The sequence below is a fragment of the Neoarius graeffei genome, chromosome 18, assembly GCF_027579695.1.
Source record: "Neoarius graeffei isolate fNeoGra1 chromosome 18, fNeoGra1.pri, whole genome shotgun sequence".
NCBI lineage: Eukaryota > Metazoa > Chordata > Actinopteri > Siluriformes > Ariidae > Neoarius > Neoarius graeffei.
Window position 1 is genome coordinate 61,986,811 of NC_083586.1, and position 19,721 is coordinate 62,006,531.

General features: G+C 41.8%; 1 protein-coding gene across 2 annotated transcripts in view; it reads right to left on the minus strand.

Annotated features, from left to right (window-relative positions):
- The window catches only part of cc2d1a (coiled-coil and C2 domain containing 1A), a 65,899-nt gene extending 46,412 nt beyond the window's left edge, over positions 1-19,487 (minus strand). Inside the window, exons 1-4 of one of the 2 annotated variants that reach the window (XM_060899174.1) lie at positions 19,132-19,487; positions 14,408-14,469; positions 14,175-14,313; positions 13,981-14,087 (exon numbers count right to left, since the gene is read on the minus strand). In XM_060899174.1, the coding sequence (XP_060755157.1) occupies positions 13,981-14,087; positions 14,175-14,313; positions 14,408-14,464 (303 nt within the window). In that variant the 5' untranslated portion in view covers positions 14,465-14,469; positions 19,132-19,487. Of the gene's footprint in view, positions 1-13,980; positions 14,088-14,174; positions 14,314-14,407; positions 14,473-19,131 lie in introns of both variants that reach the window. The other variant, XM_060899173.1, reaches the window with a different exon arrangement.
- Between the last annotated feature and the right edge of the window lie 234 nt (positions 19,488-19,721).

Consider the following 19,721-nt stretch of genomic DNA (forward strand, 5'->3'; position numbering starts at 1 on the left):
GTTCGGTTATGTGTGGAAGGGATTTTTTTCAAAGACGAGGTGGTGTGGATAAAACATTTTTATAAACGGGGGGGGGGGGGGGGGGGGGGGGGGGGGGAAATGTTCGGTTTTAAAAATACCCGGCTACGTGTGTACATGGCCTTAGTCTGGCTTGCCAGGCTAAATTTCAGTAACACTAATTCATGCACATTTCCATTATGTAAAGATGCATATACCAACATATTAACACCTTAATTATCAAGAAAAATTATGAAGAGATGCATAACACCTTATCTATCAACAAAAATTGTTTTCTAATCAATTGAAAAAAACAAAAACAAATCAAAACACTAGCCACTGTATTTTCACTCAACTCCGTTCCAGAGCAGACAATACCACAGTCAGTATTAAGATCAATGTTGTTCGCAGACATTATGATTAACCACCAATGTTACACATCAAGTTATCGTGTTATTTTACATAATTTAGCAAAATGCTTCTCATCTCATCTCATTATCTGTAGCCGCTTTATCCTGTTCTACAGGGTCGCAGGCGAGCTGGAGCCTATCCCAGCTGACTACGGGCGAAAGGCGGGGTACACCCTGGACAAGTCGCCAGGTCATCACAGGGCTGACACATAGACACAGACAACCATTCACACTCACATTCACACCTACGGTCAATTTAGAGTCACCAGTTAACCTAACCTGCATGTCTTTGGACTGTGGGGGAAACCGGAGCACCCGGAGGAAACCCACGCGGACACGGGGAGAACATGCAAACTCCACACAGAAAGGCCCTCGCCGGCCCCGGGGCTCGAACCCAGGACCTTCTTGCTGTGAGGCGACAGCGCTAACCACTACACCGCCGTGCCGCCGGCAAAATGCTTTGTTACCTTTAACTGATTCTAGTAACAAAATACTCTTACAAAAATGCCAAATGACCACAAACACACTAGAATGATAATTAAATCTTTTGCCAAACACCAAACTATGGTAATCATCAAATAAGGCACTGATTTGTGATCATGCACTACACATGTACACTACCGTTCAAAAGTTTGGGGTCACCCAGACAATTTTGTGTTTTCCATGAAAAGTCACACTTTTATTTCCCACCATAAGCTGTAAAATGAATAGAAAATATAGTCGAGACATTTTTCTGGCCACTTTGAGCATTTAATCGACCCCACAAATGTGATGCTCCAGAAACTCAATCTGCTCAAAGGAAGGTCAGTTTTATAGCTTCTCTAAAGAGCTCAACTGTTTTCAGCTGTGCTAACATGATTGTACAAGGGTTTTCTAATCATCCATTAGCCTTCTGAGGCAATGAGCAAACACATTGTACCATTAGAACACTGGAGTGAGAGTTGCTGGAAATGGGCCTCTATACACCTATGGAGATATTGCACCAAAAACCAGACATTTGCAGCTAGAATAGTCATTTACCACATTAGCAATGTATAGAGTGCATTTCTGATTAGTTTAAAGTGATCTTCATTGAAAAGAACAGTGCTTTTCTTTCAAAAATAAGGACATTTCAAAGTGACCCCAAACTTTTGAACGGTAGTACACACACAAAACTGAAAAGACACTCAGTGCGTTTACATGCACATAGAGAGAATCGAATTTCTGCCGTTGCTCGACTGAAATCGAAGTTCAAAATGCTATGTATACACCTTAATTCGGCTGAAATTGAACCGAACTTGATTTCTCGGAATCGAGCTACACGACCTAGATTATGCGATTTCTGCCGAGCTACTTAGTGCATGTAAACCCTATCGAGCTAGTAGTCGAGCTACTTACTGCCCCTTCCGGAAGTGACGAGTGACGAGACCACAAGCGGGAAACACAACAGCCTCGGTCGGCATGACAACAGTAGTAGCGAGCAGCAGAAGAGGTCAGGAGGAACAAACGGAGAAGAGAAAATGGCGAGCAGAAACGTGCACTTCTGGAGCAATGAGGAGACAGAGTTCATGCTCATTCAGCTTAAGGAGTTGAATATATTAAAATTCATGGACGGGAGAAAAACGCGCAATGGAGAACACGGAACTGATAACTTTGTTTACACTCTTGAATAGCTCTTCTTCATGACGACAACCGGAGGTGTACCAACACGATGGAGCGTGTAGCGCCACCTGTGGCTCGGGTGCACAATGCACCTCACACAATAGCCTGATTTCATTGTTGTGCATGTAGGATTGGATTTCTCTGGCACCCTGCTGGGACCCTTAGCTCGATTACCGACAGCAGCTTGATTTGGATGTGCATGTAAACGTAGTCACTGAATCAAGAAGTGCTGGACATTCCTCTAAGACAGGGGTGGGCAATTATTTTTTCCATGGGGCCACATGAGAAACAGAAAATTTAGTGGAGGGCCGGACCAAAAGGCTGAACTAAATTCTGCATAATATTAATTGTATTTCTTTATATAAAGCAGTAAATATCATTGTTTTTACAAGCTGCTAAGACTGGTAAGAGTATGGAAAAAATGAGGTTGCCTTACAAAAAATGTCATTTATTCAATCAAATTTCCCAAAGCAATGGTTAACAAAATGTGAACGTTTGTACCTTTTTTTTTTCAGTCACATTCACCCCAAAACACAATAAAGACATCACAATATTGTCTTTCTACTCCAAATATCAAGCAAGATACATCAGATTATAATAATGATGCCCACATTTGTAGTCTAATCACCTCATTTGGTGTTTTTCAGTTTTTTATTTGTTCAGTGAGAGGAATCTAGTCTCTGTTGGTCTTTAACGAGTGCATCAGAGTCAGGCTGAATGTCTGAGGTGGAGATGCGAAGCACAGCTGACAGATGATCATCAGTCGATTCGGTGTAGGAATCAGATCTACAGATCGGCTCGGGCTCCGGCGCCTGCTGGTGACGTCACGCTATGTGATTAGCTGGACCGTTTGAAGGATGACGTACAAGTTTGTGGTTGGTCTGGACAAATTACGGAAGTAGTTATCGCGGGATTAGGTTTCGTGGGATTTCATGTCATGTTCCTGTCGCGCGCATTGCGTTTTTGTTGAACACAATTTCAAAATAAAAGCAATGCACATTCAATCCATGCATGAGGTAAAATTAGGAAATACGTTTATTTTGTAATTTCTAATTAACCTTGCGCGGGCCGGTCAGAATGAACCAAAGGGCCGGAAAATGCCCAGGTCTGCTCTAAGTGAATAAAAATCAGTTATGCTCACATAAATCAAAATGTGTTCAACTCATTTTGACCAGCTTCTAGATTATCTGCACGTGATCACCGATTCTGCACAAAAACCTTTTTGGTACATTCTACAAAAAAATGCCTGAACATTTCTGACAAGCTGTGCGCGATATTCAAGTCTGTTCTACACAGTTTGCAGTGCGTGCATTCATTACCCTTCTTACTGGATATTATACACGGCTGTTCAGCTGTATACCCAGCGCTCGAAACTAACGGTGTCCCGATGTCCCGGGGACCATAAAAAATGTCATCGGGACACAAAATTATCATATCTGGGACAATCCCGGGACAATGGAAAAAAATAGATCTAGAAAAAAAGTTCTACATTAATATTATTTACAAAGCCGTAACACATACGTAGACATTCACCTAATTTGTCAATTTTAATTTTAAAACGTTAACAGCGAAAAATACATAGTAGCTACACTTTCGATGCACCTGCATCCGTAGGCTACAGAGCAGCGCATTCTGTTCTAGAATCTTCGGCCGGAGTCCGCATTATATGGACTTGGAATGGAATTGCTACCGCACACGCTGCGCCGACTCTTGCCAGAACAAAAATGCTTATGTGGTTGAAGCGGACCGACCGCGGGGAAGAAACTGAAAGCCCAGACATAACGTCTCCGGGACCTTCAGGATCCAAAGTGTCATCGCCTGGTCTGCAGGCAACGCTAGCAACTGAATGAACTGAATGAACACTGTTAGACACGTTATAAAATACAACAGGAATGATGTGGATGATATTGACGGAAGATACTGTTCAACAGAATAAGTGAGTTTTCTTGGTGTCTTTCTAGTTCAGAAAGTTTAGTCAGTCAGCAGCACAGCTAGGCTCGGACCTGCTGGCACTATGCTGATGTTGCTAACATTTGCACCCACGTTTCGGCAGCGAAAGTTCATAAAATGGATAACGGAAAGTTCATAAAAATGGATAACGGAAAGTTCATAAAAATGGATAACGGAAAGTTCATAAAAATGGATAACGGTAATGGTGAAAATGATAAGTTGGCCTTATAAGTGCCAACAGATATTCAAGGTATAAGTAGATGAAATGAACATAAAAGGGGTCTTATTTTCAACTAAAGTGTACTGCAGATGTAGGGAGTTGAAACATTTTCTGAATGAGCTAGTTGGGCCCTTTAAATAAACGGGTATCTATTCATACAGTGAGATCGCCAAAGTTTAATAAACTGAAAATGCAATAACTGTAATTTTGAAGTAGATGATGTATAGGATATGTGTCGCTTGTGTCTTGTGACTTATTGTAAAAATGATATGATATAAAGGGTTCAAAATCGCATAGTTACAAATATAATAGTAACTTCATATGATAATATTAACCACTGGTTATTTCAGAGAGGAAAAAAATGGGGACACTATTGCTTCCATTCGGGACAATACAACACAGAATTCGGGACCACTGGGGGACACAAAGAAAAAAAGTTAATTTCGAGCCCTGGGTATACCGCGGGAGAAACACTCGGGATCTTTGTTTTACTTCAGTGTTTTCCCCACGAAAAAAATTGAAGCCTAAATTCTGGCATGATAACACACAGACAGTTGAGCGCCAACGGCGTGAAGCGAAACTGGGGGGGATTTTTGAAAATGGATGCTCTCAGGTGCATTTTCAGGGTCTCTGAGACGTTTTAGATCCATGATGATTATAGGATCGATTTTACCAGTGTTTCAATTATTTCTGACCTAAATAGTAAAGGTCCCCTTGCATCGTTTTTTCATTAATTGTGCGGTGGTCTCTAGTATGAATGAATGCCCTGTGAGCCGGTTTTGGTGAAAAAAATGCTGTGGTTCTCCTGTTTCAGGCTGTTCTAGTTTGGTGGAGGAGTGGGTGGCGGGAGAGCAACAGGATTTCAGCTCTTACTCATTAATATTCATGACATGTAAACGTGTTACCTCCGATTGGCTAACAGCACTGTGACACTACCTCCAGTGAGTCAGAACAAGCGGATGTCTTTGTAAAAACTGTTTCGATTGGCTATTATGGTCTCGACATCGATGTTTTGACCAATAACAATGTAGATGTGGCAGCGGGGGCGTGGCCGACCGGCGGTCTATGAATGGAGGGCGGAGTCAGGGAAGGTAAGTGGCAGAATCACTGCACCTGACGGGAATTAACGTGTGTTTGTGTGTCTTCCCCAGTGACCGCGCCCTAGAAGAGGAGAGGGAGAGCAGAGGAAGGGGGCTCTCTCCCCAACCAGAACACTTGTGCGCACGCGCACGTGTGACTGAGAGGGAGTTGTTCATTCATTCATTCATTTATTTGAATACTCCCTGCGGCAGCGGCTCTCATCAAGGCACGAGGCACGGAGCGGAGCTCGCCTCGGGGTGGGTGGGGGGGGAATAACGTCCCCTTGCTGGGAGCTGACGGGCCCTGGCAGCGCTGGTTCGTTCGGGAGAGGGCAGGGGTCGCTGGCTGCCAAGTCTGGGGAGGCTGGGACCTCCCCTGCCCGAGCTACGAGCGTGCAAAGTCGGGCTGGAGCCGCCGTTGAAACGAAACTGATGCGGAGCACCGCGCCGCGGGGCGAATTACGTCTCTCTCCTCACGCTTTCTTCCCGTGGGCAGTAGCAAGCCAAGGTGGGCGAGGCCATGAATACTAATTTTCGAAGTGACGCAACTTCACAGGGCTTTTTCTGATCCGCTCGTTTTTCCGACTATTTTCTTTCATAAGCTAATACAGGGAATAGGGGTAGAATTACATTTTTCACGTGCAGCATGCATATGCAACTCGGAGTGAACTATGGTATTTCAAAAAGAGCCAGTATTAAACATTTTTGGTGGAAGGGCACCTTTAACGTAAACACATTTGAAATTTCACCTTAAAGTACGGCCGGCACGGTGGTGTAGTGGTTAGCGCTGCCACCTCACAGCAAGAAGGTCCGGGTTCGAGCCCCGTGGCCAGCGAAGGCCTTTCTGTGTGGAGTTTGCATGTTCTCCTCGTGTCCGCGTGGGTTTCCTCCGGGTGCTCCGGTTTCCCCCACAGTCCAAAGACATGCAGGTTAGGTTAACTGGTGACTCTAAATTGACCGTAGGTGTGAATGTGAGTGTGAATGGTTGTCTGTGTCTATGTGTCAGCCCTGTGATGACCTGGCGACTTGTCCAGGGTGTACCCCGCCTTTCACCCGTAGTCAGCTGGGATAGGCTCCAGCTTGCCTGCGACCCTGTAGAACAGGATAAAGCGGCTAGAGATAATGAGATGAGACCTTAAAGTTCAACATGCAAGTTAAACTCTTTTGTTATAGATTACTGAGGTATATGATCGACTGAAAATCTACGGGGATTCCTTAATTATCTCTGATCAAGTCGTGTTGTAACAAAAATATGCATGAAAATATGACCAGTCATTTGCTCCATCTTACGCAATCCAGTGAAGAGAATCGATCATCATGACCTCCTGTTGATCACAAAGGGATCTGAACCTCAGACCTGCCACCTTAAAATAAGTTGCTGTATTACTATAACTAATGATTTAGAATGTTTCTGATACAATTACCGTAATACATGTAGAACTAAGATGCACTGAAAAGAAAAGTAAGGCAACTGCGTATTATAAAGTTTAAATTTTGGCACTTTATTAAATGGACTAGATTAAGATTAAAACATATTTAAAAGAAAAGAAAACTTAATTCATACATTTAAGTTTGCAGAAAGATTATGTACCGATAAACACATTCATGAAGAGAATTCGTTAATAAGCGTCAAATGTAGCATCATTTTGAATAATAATAATAAGCGTATTTGGCAGTGTGATGTCACTGTGAGCCTTTAACAAAAGAATAATCTGGAGCTGCCTTTTGTTAAATGGATCCCAGTGACATCACACTGCCAAAACTGCTTATGATTATTATTTGAAATTATGCTGTATTTGACACATTTGGACAACTTCACTTCGTGAGAGTGTTTATAAGCACATAATCTTTCTGCAAACCCAAACTAATGGATGAAGTTTTCTCCTCCTTTAGAGCAGATTAATTCCGCTTGGACACAGGAAGGACGCATCCTGTCAGTCAGCTCGACTCCAGCACAGAGCAGCGAGGCGGTGAGAAGGAAGATCACAGGCCTGATCAGTTCTGGCGCTGAGAGAACGCTGGTGTAGACACCGTAGTGCCAGGTGTCATCGTCGTGGCGGTGGACAGAGTAGTTGTGCTTTTTGAGCCAGTCGCTGTGATCAAAATTGATGTTTTCGTCATCGTGACAGTTGTCTGGTTTTGTGCACCATCACTCACGTGGGTTTGTTGACGTTTAGTCAACCAATCTTTGATCGAAGCCATAATGATAATAGACTCGGTCAAACTTTTGTGATTAAAGTCAGTCGGCTTTGTCCGTCTGGTGCGGGACAACATCGGCAGCCAATGAGATCGCTTATAACGAATCGGAAAATTCCGGGATGTCTGACGTTTTCTTTCGATATTTTTATTGGACGGTTTGAACAAGTGATCTTGACACAGCCAGGGCTAGAATTTTGGCGCGAATTGATTCGCGTGAGTATTCACGTAAATTGTTCCCCAGGCGAATCTCAACGGATTCGCGCAAAATATTCAAGAAATATCGTAATTTTATCGTAAAATATCAAAGTAATCACTTCAACACAAAAATTCCACAAACGGTTTCGATAAACAAACGTTCTGCGCATGTGCAAAGTGTGTTTCACTCGCTTGCTGTCGCTTGCATGTAGTCCGCCGAGTACTCGCCAGGTGGCTTTTGTTGTCAAGAATAACAAGATGGCGGACTCCAGCTCAAGTGATAGTCAGCCAAACACCTCGAAATCCGTTGAAAAAATGAAAAGAATATCGCGGCACGGTTTATAGGCGTGGGGCGATGACCTACTAGACAATTATGACTTCGACTTTGAAGACGATTTCGCGGTCAAGGCGAGGTGTAAGGGCCTCTGCATGCTCTTGCGACAAGGCTTTCGCAGATAGCTTTTCGCAGACAGTTGTAATTTATCGTTGAGCGGGGAGTAATAGGCGTGCGCGATGTTATTCACCGCCACAACGCAAGGGGGCGCAAAGTCGCGAAATCGCTAGGAGTAGTTGGTGGGTGTGGTTAGTGTAGTGTTTATCCTCTGGTTACTTATAATGACTAGAACTGGAGTCGTATAGATGTCCGTACTTCCTCACTTCCTCGATCAACCGCTCTTCGTGCTGCTCCATCTTCGCTCGTGTTTTTAAAAATGGCGGTCGTGAAAACAAACCAAACCGGGAAAGTAGGGAAGCGGAAGTGCGTGTACAGCGGATGTAGAGTGGACAGAGCCCTCTTGTCTGCGAGGCTTCCGCGGTGGTCACAACTTTTGGGAGGCGCGCGCAGAGCGTCTGCGAAGGTGGGGAGGCTACGCAGACACTGTCTGCGACGCCATCTGCGAGGACTGGGTTGTCAGCATAAATTGGCCTTAAGACATGCAGCCTGCACTATGACAGAATCAAAGCACGGTGGGCATTCTGTTTCACGGTCGATGATCGTCACGCATATAATGATATATACCCTATACAGGAGTCTGACACACACACACACACACTAGTGCAGTCATTCGGAATCAGAAAGACAAGACCAATGAAATGAATAAATATATGATAAACACACAAAAATACAGGTTACTGACATGAGAAATTCGATAATTTTTTTACGTTAATAAAATTACACTCAAATTAAAATGAACACCATCAGAATTTGAAATAAATAAGTTATCAAGACATGCAATTACAGAGAATATTGAATTTACTTTTTCAGATATAGAGGCAAGGTCGTTAATGACGTTATGAGTTATGGGAAAAATTTTATTGGATTCTCAGGATTCTCGCAAAATGGTTTTGCGAGAATCCAAACAGATTCCTGCAAATTTTCACGAAATTCTAGCCCTGCATAGTCAACAGATTCGTTTGCTTACATCATACCGCGCGGACATATTACTTTGACAGAATCAACACAAACATCAGAAGAAGAGACGGCTTGTTTAACACATATCAATCAGTATGTAAATGGATCTGTTATTTGCTCTCCTGTGGATCTCGTTACTTGTGGGTAGGAAATGTAACGTATCGGTATAAATCTAAGTGGATCGGATTGTAACTAAAGCGGCTGAGTGGATCGGCAGGCAGAGCGAGCGGATCGGGCCCGACACGCTAAAACGCTTTGGGGAAAACCATGTTACTTGTCCCGACACTGAGCGTTTCATGTTTTCAAATGTATTCTATTGATGCATCACGCTGGCAACACATGTGGTGTCAAGCGAAAATAGCGCAAACGAAAACACAGTATCTGCGCATGCACACAACACGTGTGGTCGTTGTAAGCATGCTGAACAACACTGAATCACAGGCAGCACTCGATTGCGTATGACGCAGCGTACACTCGATTCACTCGGTGATCTGCACGCACAGCTGTTCTGCCAGCACCTTATCTACATTTAGGTAGCGGCGGTGGACTGGCACACATATCTAGTCGAGTCCACATAGATTGTCAAGCTAGTCGGAGAGGCACGTCGCATGGATCGAAAACGTCTTGTAGACATAACTTGTTGGAAAACATTTTACAGATTTCTCAACTATTCTGTACAGAATAAACACCCTTTGCCGTAACATCGTATTTACATAACTTTTCCGTACAAAATACAGCCAATACGTACGAGTAGGCATATCTGTAATTCTGAAGGTCTTTGTTGATGTGGATGTAGACAGAAACCTGGGGCGGGCATGAGAAACTAGAGCTATAAATTATAATCAAGCTGTAAGTGTTATTAGGTAAGATGAAGTCTGTAATGGTTATAGGTCATAAAACTCCACCCTCAAGGTCGTACATGGACTGTACACTCATGCCCCTTTTCCACCAAAGCAGTTCCAGGGCTGGTTCGGGGCCAGTGCTTAGTTTGGAACCGGGTTTTCTGTTTCCACTGACAAAGAACTGGCTCTGGGGCCAGAAAAACTGGTTCCAGGCTAGCACCAACTCTCTGCTGGGCCAGAGGAAAGAACCTCTTACGTCAGCGGGGGAGGGGCGGAGTTGTTAAGACCAACAACAATAACAAGACCGCGAAAGATCGCCAATTTTAAGCGACGAGAAGCAGCAGCTGTACAAACGCGAAGTCAGCCATTATTACTGTTGTTGTTGCTGCTGCTTCTTCCGTGTTGTTTTTGCTTCGATATTCGCACCAAGGTTTATGCAAACGCAGCGACGTAACTGATGTATACAGCGACGTAATGACATAGCTTCCCTTAGCACCGCGAGCTATGGAAAAGCAAACTGGTTCTCAGCTGGCTCGCAAGTTGAACGAGTTGTGAACCAGCACCAGCACTGGCCCCGAACCAGCCCTGGAACTGATTTGGTGGAAAAGGGGCATCACTGGTCACTTTCATAGGAACTTGTTGATTCTAAGATCCCTGTTCTTGGCTGCAGGAACGGAACCCAATGTGGTGTTCTTCTGCTGTTGCATGTTGAAATGCTTTTCTGCTCACCACAGTTGCAAAGAGTGATGAGTTACTATATCCTTCCTGGCAAAAAAAGCTCGAACCATGAACCTGGCCTTTTCCCTTGGACCTCTCTTAACAACAAGGCGTTTGCTTCCACCCACAGAACTATCGCTCACTCACTGGATGTTTTCTGCACCATGCTGTGTAAACTCTACAGACTGTTGTGTGTGAAAACCCCAGGAGATCAGCAGTTTCTGAAATACTCAAACCAGCCCATCTGGCTCAAACCAACACCCATACCACAGTGAAAGAAAGGCACACTTTTTGAGATCACAATTTTTCCCATTCTGATGTTTGAACGTTGTGAACATTAACTGATTAGATAATGGCATCAAACAGCATTCCAGATTACAAGTCAGTTTTCCAGAAGGGTTTCTTTAGCAGTATAAAACTTTTCCTAATTGTTTTTTTTTTTTTAAATCATGTTCTACATATCTACCAGATTATTTGTACAATTAAGGAATAAACAAAATCAACGAATGAACTTTTAAATCTTGAATCATTGATGTTCTAAATCAACGCTCCTCAAAACCTCTCCTTTACTTTAAAGTGGGCGGGGCTAGTCTTTATGGAATCAATTTTGTGCCAAAATGTTCATACAATACTTTTGAAATATCAAACAAAAACAACAAATCAAAATACAAAAAAACAAAAAAAAGAGTCAATTTTTTTTAGACTGTCAAACAAATTATTCATGTAATCATGCAAAATATCAGTCTATTACTCTTCAGAAACCTTTTATTTTTGTTCCGCGTCTTTCTCGGTTTTGTTTGCTGTAATTTATTTTGGTTGCGATTCCAGCTTTCTCGTTTGCGCTCCCTGACTTTTTGCTTGCGGTTTTGGCACAAACTTCACGTGTGGGTGGGCTGTCCAGGAATGCATTCCCATTGGCTAACTTGTGTTTGACTGACAGCTACGCTCAGCCGTTCCCTACTCGGATTCTGGCGGACTGTTTGACGAGTGAGCGATCCATTGACGGTAAACAAGGATGGAGTGGACTTCAGTGGCGACTATGATACTGAATTAATTCAACAAAGTGTAAATTCAATATCATAGTCACCACTGAAGTCCACTCCATCCTTGTTTACCGTCAATGGATCGGTCACTCGTCAAACAGTCCGCCAGAATCCGAGTAGGGAACGGCTGAGCGTAGCTGTCAGTCAAACACAAGTTAGCCAATGGGAACGCATTCCTGGACAGCCCACCCACACGTGAAGTTTGTGCCAAAACCGCAAGCAAAAAGTCAGGGAGCGCAAACGAGAAAGCTGGAATCGCAACCAAAATAAATTACAGCAAACAAAACCGAGAAAGACGCGGAACAAAAATAAAAGGTTTCTGAAGAGTAACAGACTGATATTTTGTTCGATTACACGAATAATTTGTTTGCCAGTCTAAAAAAATTGACTTTTTTTAGTTTTTTGTATTTTGATTTGTCGTTTTTGTTTGATATTTCAAAAGTATTGTATGAACATTTTGGCACAAAATTGATTCCGTAAGCCTTAAGTGCCGTTACTGTCAATTCTCACCAATGACAAGGCTAATGTCGGTCATCCCTTCGATACAGAGCTGTAATCAAACCTACATTCACGATTAAATGCCTCGTTAACTTTGAGCGGCTTAGCAAGAAAACCCTAACCCTGCATATGGAAGCAAAATTCTAATCTACTCACCAAAATCTAGCGAGTGAGTAAAAGTCTTCCAGTTGAAGTTAAAGTGCATATCACGGGTAAATTCAGGAGCGAGATCAATGTAATTCTCCTATTTTATATTAAACTTTGGTCAAATATCTGTCACATTTTGTGCAATTTTTTTACCTTGCGCAATACCAGAAAAATTCAGTTGAAATCGAGCCATTTGGGGCAAATTGGTCCGCCTCTGAAAAAACTTGGCGTTTGGATTTCCCGGGAAACATTGATTTTTGTGACGTCGCGTGCGGGACGCCTCCCTCTGAATCCTACATCAGTGCTGGTTTGTTTATGAGAAAACGACCTGGTGGTTTTCTGCAAATTTCTTCAACGTTATCATGTAATTATTAAAATGGTTAACAGATGTATCGTAGGAGGGTGTAGCAACACAAATCTTGATGGGATTAGTACTCATCGTTTCCCAAAAGACCGGACAATGAGAGAGAAATGGAAGCGCTTTGTGCAAGGCACCTGGAAAAATTGGCTACATGCTACAGACTGCAGCATTATTTGCGGGGCTCACTTCACAAGGCCCGACGACTTTGAGAACTATTTGCAGTGGGAAATGGGCTTCGCGAGGCAACTTGATCTGAAAAAAGACGCAGTTCCATCTGTCAGAATGCCCAAAAGCCTAGGTCACAACTGGACGTACGATTTTTTTGGCCGTGCGATTTTTGGCGTTTCCCAAATCGCTGCGGTTTTTTTGTTCATGGAGAAAGACGCACGTTGGCCGTAAGTTTGTCTTGCAACCTGAAAAAACGTAAGCGCCCGTAGAGTTTGTTTGACATGACAAAGAACCTCTGCGGCCGGTCTGCGGCTCGAAAATCAGCACGTCACACGCGCGCCCTCCGTGCGTTTCTTGCGTTTTTTGCACGTAGACCGGCCGTAGGAGCACGTACGGCCGGTTGTGACCGAGGCTAAAGCAACACCGTCTCCATCTGCGTCAGCGTCACCAAAGGAGCCAGCTGTGTTCGTCTCCTCTGACAGAAGGTGAAGTGCCGCATCCACTGAGGCCCTCGAAGCCGAGGACCAAGCAGAGCCGAGAAAAAGACCAAGAAAATCGGCAATTCACAAGTTGACTGTTTCCAGGGTAAGAAATAATTCTGACATCTCATTATATTCTTCATCCAAAGGTGAAGTAACATTGCGCTCAGGTGACAATTCCATATTTCAATCCAAAATCGCTCGCTGCTAAACTTGGTCTACACAGGCTGTGCACTGAAACCGTGCAAGCTCTCGCAGCCTGTTGGCGCTTCCGCAGGTGACGTCACGAATCTGGCTCCAGACTCCCTTGGGATTTTTCCAGACGCGTTTTATTTTATTTTTTTCTGCTGTAGACAGATGGCCTTGTGCAAAATTACCCTTCTGGATGAGTGTGTAAAGGGACATATTTTCATATAAAAAAAACCTGAAATTGGTCCAGGATATGCACTTTAACGCAGAGATTGAAACGTACACCAACAGATGAAAGTTTGTCGATAAAACAAAAGCTGAGCTTGGAAGTGAAAACTAATCTAGTAAACAATCTAGTGATGGCTTTCGACTCAGGGTTGAACAATCCCAACTGAACCCCCAGCGTACTGCGCGATTCCCAATTCTCTCATTACCAGGAGATCGGCGTCGTCCTCCAGGTCCGCGTCGTCCTCTCCGTCCTCGTCCAGGTCCTTCATGCACAGGGCAGCCATTCGCTCAATGTCCTCCATGGGGACAGGAGCTACCACAGGAGCACAATTTTAAAAATTAATCATTTAAACAAATCAATCAGTTATTCTATCCGTGTTAGTTCAGTTATTCTTCTCACCTTTCCCATCCTGTTTCTTTCCAGGCAGGCTGCCCCTGCCACCTCCACCAATCAGAGAAAGAAGCTCCGCCTCTAACTCTTCATTTCCACCACAATCGTCCAGGCCAGTGTCCGGAGTCAGATCCAAGAGCAAACCCATCTGAGATAGACACGGAGGAAACGTCACTTCTGAAGCAACCCACAATCACAAACCCAGCAGCGGATATCTGTTGTTCACGTGGTGCGATGTTTACCTGTTTGGCTCGGGCGGCTCCTTGGCCTTTCTGTGGCGGATTTCTGCTACGACTCATGACGGCTGCTGGGACAGAAACATAACGCAAAGGAAGTTTACCTGGTGTCCTCTATAACAGCCAAACACTGGATAGCAATTAAATGAAGAATTTCTCAGAAAAACGTTCCCTTTATGACAAATGAAGTACAACCCCGATTCCAAAAAAGTTGGGACAAAGTACAAATTGTAAATAAAAACGGAATGCAATGATGTGGAAGTTTCAAAATTCCATATTTTATTCAGAATAGAACATAGATGACATCAAATGTTTAAACTGAGAAAATGTATCATTTAAAGAGAAACATTAGGTGATTTTAAATTTCATTAGCTGGCAACGGCGGATGGCATGGTGAATCGTGTTCACAGATAATGTTCTCTGGAAATATTCCTGAGCCCATTTTGTGATTTCCAATACAGAAGCATGCCTGTATGTGATGCAGTGCCGTCTAAGGGCCCGAAGATCACGGGCACCCAGTATGGTTTTCCGGCCTTGACCCTTACGCACAGAGATTCTTCCAGATTCTCTGAATCTTTTGATGATATTATGCACTGTAGATGATGATATGTTCAAACTCTTTGCAATTTTACACTGTCGAACTCCTTTCTGATATTGCTCCACTATTTGTGGCGCAGAATTAGGGGGATTGGTGATCCTCTTCCCATCTTTACTTCTGAGAGCCGCTGCCACTCCAAGATGCTCTTTTTATACCCAGTCATGTTAATGACCTATTGCCAGTTGACCTAATGAGTTGCAATTTGGTCCTCCAGCTGTTCCTTTTTTGTCCCTTTAACTTTTCCAGCCTCTTATTGCCCCTGTCCCAACTTTTTTGAGATGTGTTGCTGTCATGAAATTTCAAATGAGCCAATATTTGGCATGAAATTTCAAAATGTCTCACTTTCGACATTTGATATGTTGTCTACGTTCTACTGTGAATACAATATCAGTTTTTGAGATTTGTAAGTTATTGCATTCCGTTTTTATTTACAATTTGTACTTTGTCCCAACTTTTTTGGAATCGGGGTTGTAATCCAGCCATGACATGTTTGGTGTCTGACATTTGCTTCACTTCTGACTTGAACCTGACAAGTCATGGAGCTCTGCCTCACCTAAAATCTGCCTTCATTTCATCTCAAAACAAACAATACGTAACTGAATGACAGGGGATTTTTTGTTTGTTTGTTTAATTCAGGCCAGCTGGAAAACCAGAATCGCCTTTTTTTTTTTTTTCCTTTCAGCACAGTTTGGCATGACTCCACCTCCCACTTAAGCCCCGCCTCCCACACTTTTGAAGGTGGACTCATCGCAGAAAGCTGGAAGAGATGCAGATAATCTACTCTTTAATTCAAATGTAGGAATCCTGAACATCAGCCATTTTACAGAAGTGTTTATTTGGAAATGAGATATGTAAGGAACAAAAAACACTATTACTTGTTGTGCGGTTAGAGTAAAATAATCAACAATGGGTTGGCATGATGAAAAAAAAAAAGTTACTGTTACAACACCTACATTGATTATTTTTCTATAATAGCATATTCCTGGACTTTTCATTCAGGAGTGTAATCAGGCCAATTCTTTTTTTTTTTTATTAAAGAATGACAAGTATGTTTTATCCATTTATATTCCATAGACACAAGTGTTTTACTGGGAAATACACCACTTGTGTTAATTTTTCATCCGAGCTCTATCTGGGACATGGAGAACCAAAACCGTGACATAAATCTCTATACGCCACTCGTGAGGAAATCTACGAGTGAGTTGTTTTGATAAATTTGGGGACTTTTTATTTGTGAATGTGTCGACATAATAAAAAGAAAAATCACAAGTTGGCTTGAAGATCTTCTCGTGCTGAAAACTCGCATTTTTTCATACAAGATACATCGCAGATCTGAGTGACATATTTCCTGATATTTCACTCTGATGACGTCACTCCCAGTGTGACTAGATGTGCGTTGTCAAAATGGTGACAAAATTAAAATTCTTTCGATTAACTTGCGTGGTTTTTTTTTTGGATGTGTCCAGATAATATAAAAGAACATTACACAGTGGTGTGAAGATAAGTTTCGTATCTTCTTGTGTTGCAAATATATTCAATTGTGATACATACACTCTCCACTTGAAGATAAACTTCAAATCTTCATGTGACCGTGTAATACCCTCTATATAGTTACGTTACATGTTGTTAAACATCCACCAAACAAGTTAGCTCCTGTTCTAACTTACTTTATAGCAGCTATAAATATCTCATCTCATTATCTCTAGCTGCTTTATCCTGTTCTACAGGGTCGCAGGCAAGCTGGAGCCTATCCCAGCTGACTACGGGCGAAAGGCGGGGTACACCCTGGACAAGTCGCCAGGTCATCACAGGGCTGACACATAGACAACCATTCACACTCACATTCACACCTACGGTCAATTTAGAGTCACCAGTTAACCTAACCTGCATGTCTTTGGACTGTGGGGGAAACCGGAGCACCCGGAGGAAACCCACGCGGACACGGGGAGAACATGCAAACTCCGCACAGAAAGGCCCTCGCCGGCCACGGGGCTCAAACCCAGACCTTCTTGCTGTGAGGCGACAGCGCTAACCACTACACCACCGTGCCGCCCAGCTATAAATATATTCCCTCAATTCTTTTCTTCCTCTTTCTTATAGTTAGTCAGAAAACATATGACTGTTATAAAGCTCTGACACCGGAGACTCCTTATTACAAAAATCATCTGATATCAAGGATTATTTGTTCTTTAAGAAAGTAAAAAAAAAAAAAAAAACAGCTGTCACAGTTGAAACTATAATGTACTCGATAGAAGACACTGAATATAAAGCTGGTGGCAGTGAAAATTAAGATCTTCTGACCAACCAGACTCAAAAAAAAAAAATGTAAAGCACTGAAGCAAGATTACAAAGATATGGGTGTGGATTTAAAAAAAAAAAAAAAAGGATTCCGGGTGACGTGTTTGCTGAAACAACAAAACAGTAAGGAGGAAAAAATGAGCAGAATTTAGACACTTGGCTAACTATACACTACCGTTCAAAAGTTTGGGGTCACTTTGAAACGTCCTTATTTTTGAAAGAAAAGCACTGTTCTTTACAATGAAGATCACTTTAAACTAATCAGAAATACACTCTATACATTGCTAATGTGGTAAATGACTATTCTAGCTGCAAATGTCTGGTTTTTGGTGCAATATCTCCATAGGTGTATAGAGGCCCATTTCCAGCAACTCTCACTCCAGTGTTCTAATGGTACAATGTGTTTGCTCATTGCCTCAGAAGGCTAATGGATGATTAGAAAACCCTTGTACAATCATGTTAGCACAGCTGAAAACAGTTGAGCTCTTTAGAGAAGCTATAAAACTGACCTTCCTTTGAGCAGATTGCGTTGAATGAATTTATTTTATTTCGAACATGTATAAAAAAAGGTATGTAACTATTTGTACATACAAAAGAAAGAAAACGAGAAAGTGATAAAAAAAAAGAATAAATGAAATAACAAAGAGCTAAGACATTACAATACACCGCACATTGTTTGAAAAAGGAGTGGGAAGAAGTACAATACTTTTTTAATTTCCCACCCCTTTTTAACTACCCTGAAATCCAAACTACATTAATACACCTATAAAAATATATACCATATATACACTAAATGAATATCTATATAAATATATAATTACAAAAATATATACTACATACCATATATACACTTCATAAATATCTATATAAATATTTAATTACAAAATTAAATATATACTACATTCCATATATACACTTCATAAATATCTATATAAATATATAATTACAAAAATAAATATCTACTACATACCCATCCCTGTAAATATGAAGATATAAACTATCCCCATAAATAAATAAATATATACCATATGCTAAATTAGTTCTAACATAACAATCAACCCTATTCTATTTATCCCTCATCATCCTCCATTAACATACTTCCTCTTCTATATACTTGTTTAAAAATATTTTTTGTACCTTTTTTTAAACAGAGTTTCTGGAGCATCACATTTGTGGGGAAGATTAAATGCTCAAAATGGCCAGAAAAATGTCTTGACTATATTTTCTATTCATTTTACAACTTATGGTGGGAAATAAAAGTGTGACTTTTCATGGAAAACACAGAATTGTCTGGGTGACCCCAAACTTTTGAACGGTAGTGTATATAATAATATCTCTGGGTAAAAGTAGAAATTACACCACTCATATCAGATGGTTCTCTGACCTGCATCTTTAAGCAGCACAGAAATCTGATCAAAGGACTTGGCACCTGTGTGACGTCACACTCAAAGTATAAACACTTCCGGGAATACACAGTCGTCCTAATCTCTTTATTTTTCACCTCATTTCTCTGGAGATTTTATTATTTAGTGTATATCACCACATATTTTGATTACCTGCTATGTTTGGTAGTTGTGTAGCTGGACAGCAACAAGGATCAAAACATTGATCTTAAGTTAAACATTTTGCAATACTTTTTAACATAAATCAGCAAATAAGGCGGTTTTTCTGAAATCTAAGTGGCACAAATAGTGCACTACATCTCGCAGGAAACCCTCTAAATAGTGCACTTAGTTAGGGAACCATTTGAGATGCAGCCTCTAGCTGCTAAACTCACAGCTAAAGGCTAACAACAAAACACATCGAGTTTCCATCGTCTAATTAACACTCTCACCTTCAACATGTATTTTCCTCTTCTGTTATGTAGTGCTGTGTAGTATTAAAAGTCCTTTTAGCGAAATAATACCTTATTCAGCGAACATAAACCTCTTCTAATCCCCAGAACTGTCCTAAGCTACTGTCACTTTCTCACTCACTCACTCTTACGACTTCCTGCTTTCCGTCTTGTCACGACAACTACACGCTTTACGGCAGTACCTTATGTTAGCTTGTGAAGCAAATAATAATAAAACAAAGAGCAAAAAGAAAGCCAGGCTAAATATTATTAATATTAGTATTAGCAGTAATGTTTGGAATATTCTATCATTATTAAACAGTAAAGTAATAATAATTCCTGAGTGCAGTCCTTTAACATCTTTCCTTCACCTGTTCGAGTCTCTAAACTCTTAGAGTCGACTCTGTGCCGATTCCTGGGTTTGTGTTGGCTCTACAAACTCATGAGATTATTATTTCCAGACGTCTTGAGGTCAGAGAGTGAAAACTTTAACTCTTTACTCTTTTACTTTCCGTCGTTTGTACATTAACTTCATCTATATCCATGTCAATGTCTTGAACCAAAGAATCGACTCCTTAAAAAGAATCGAT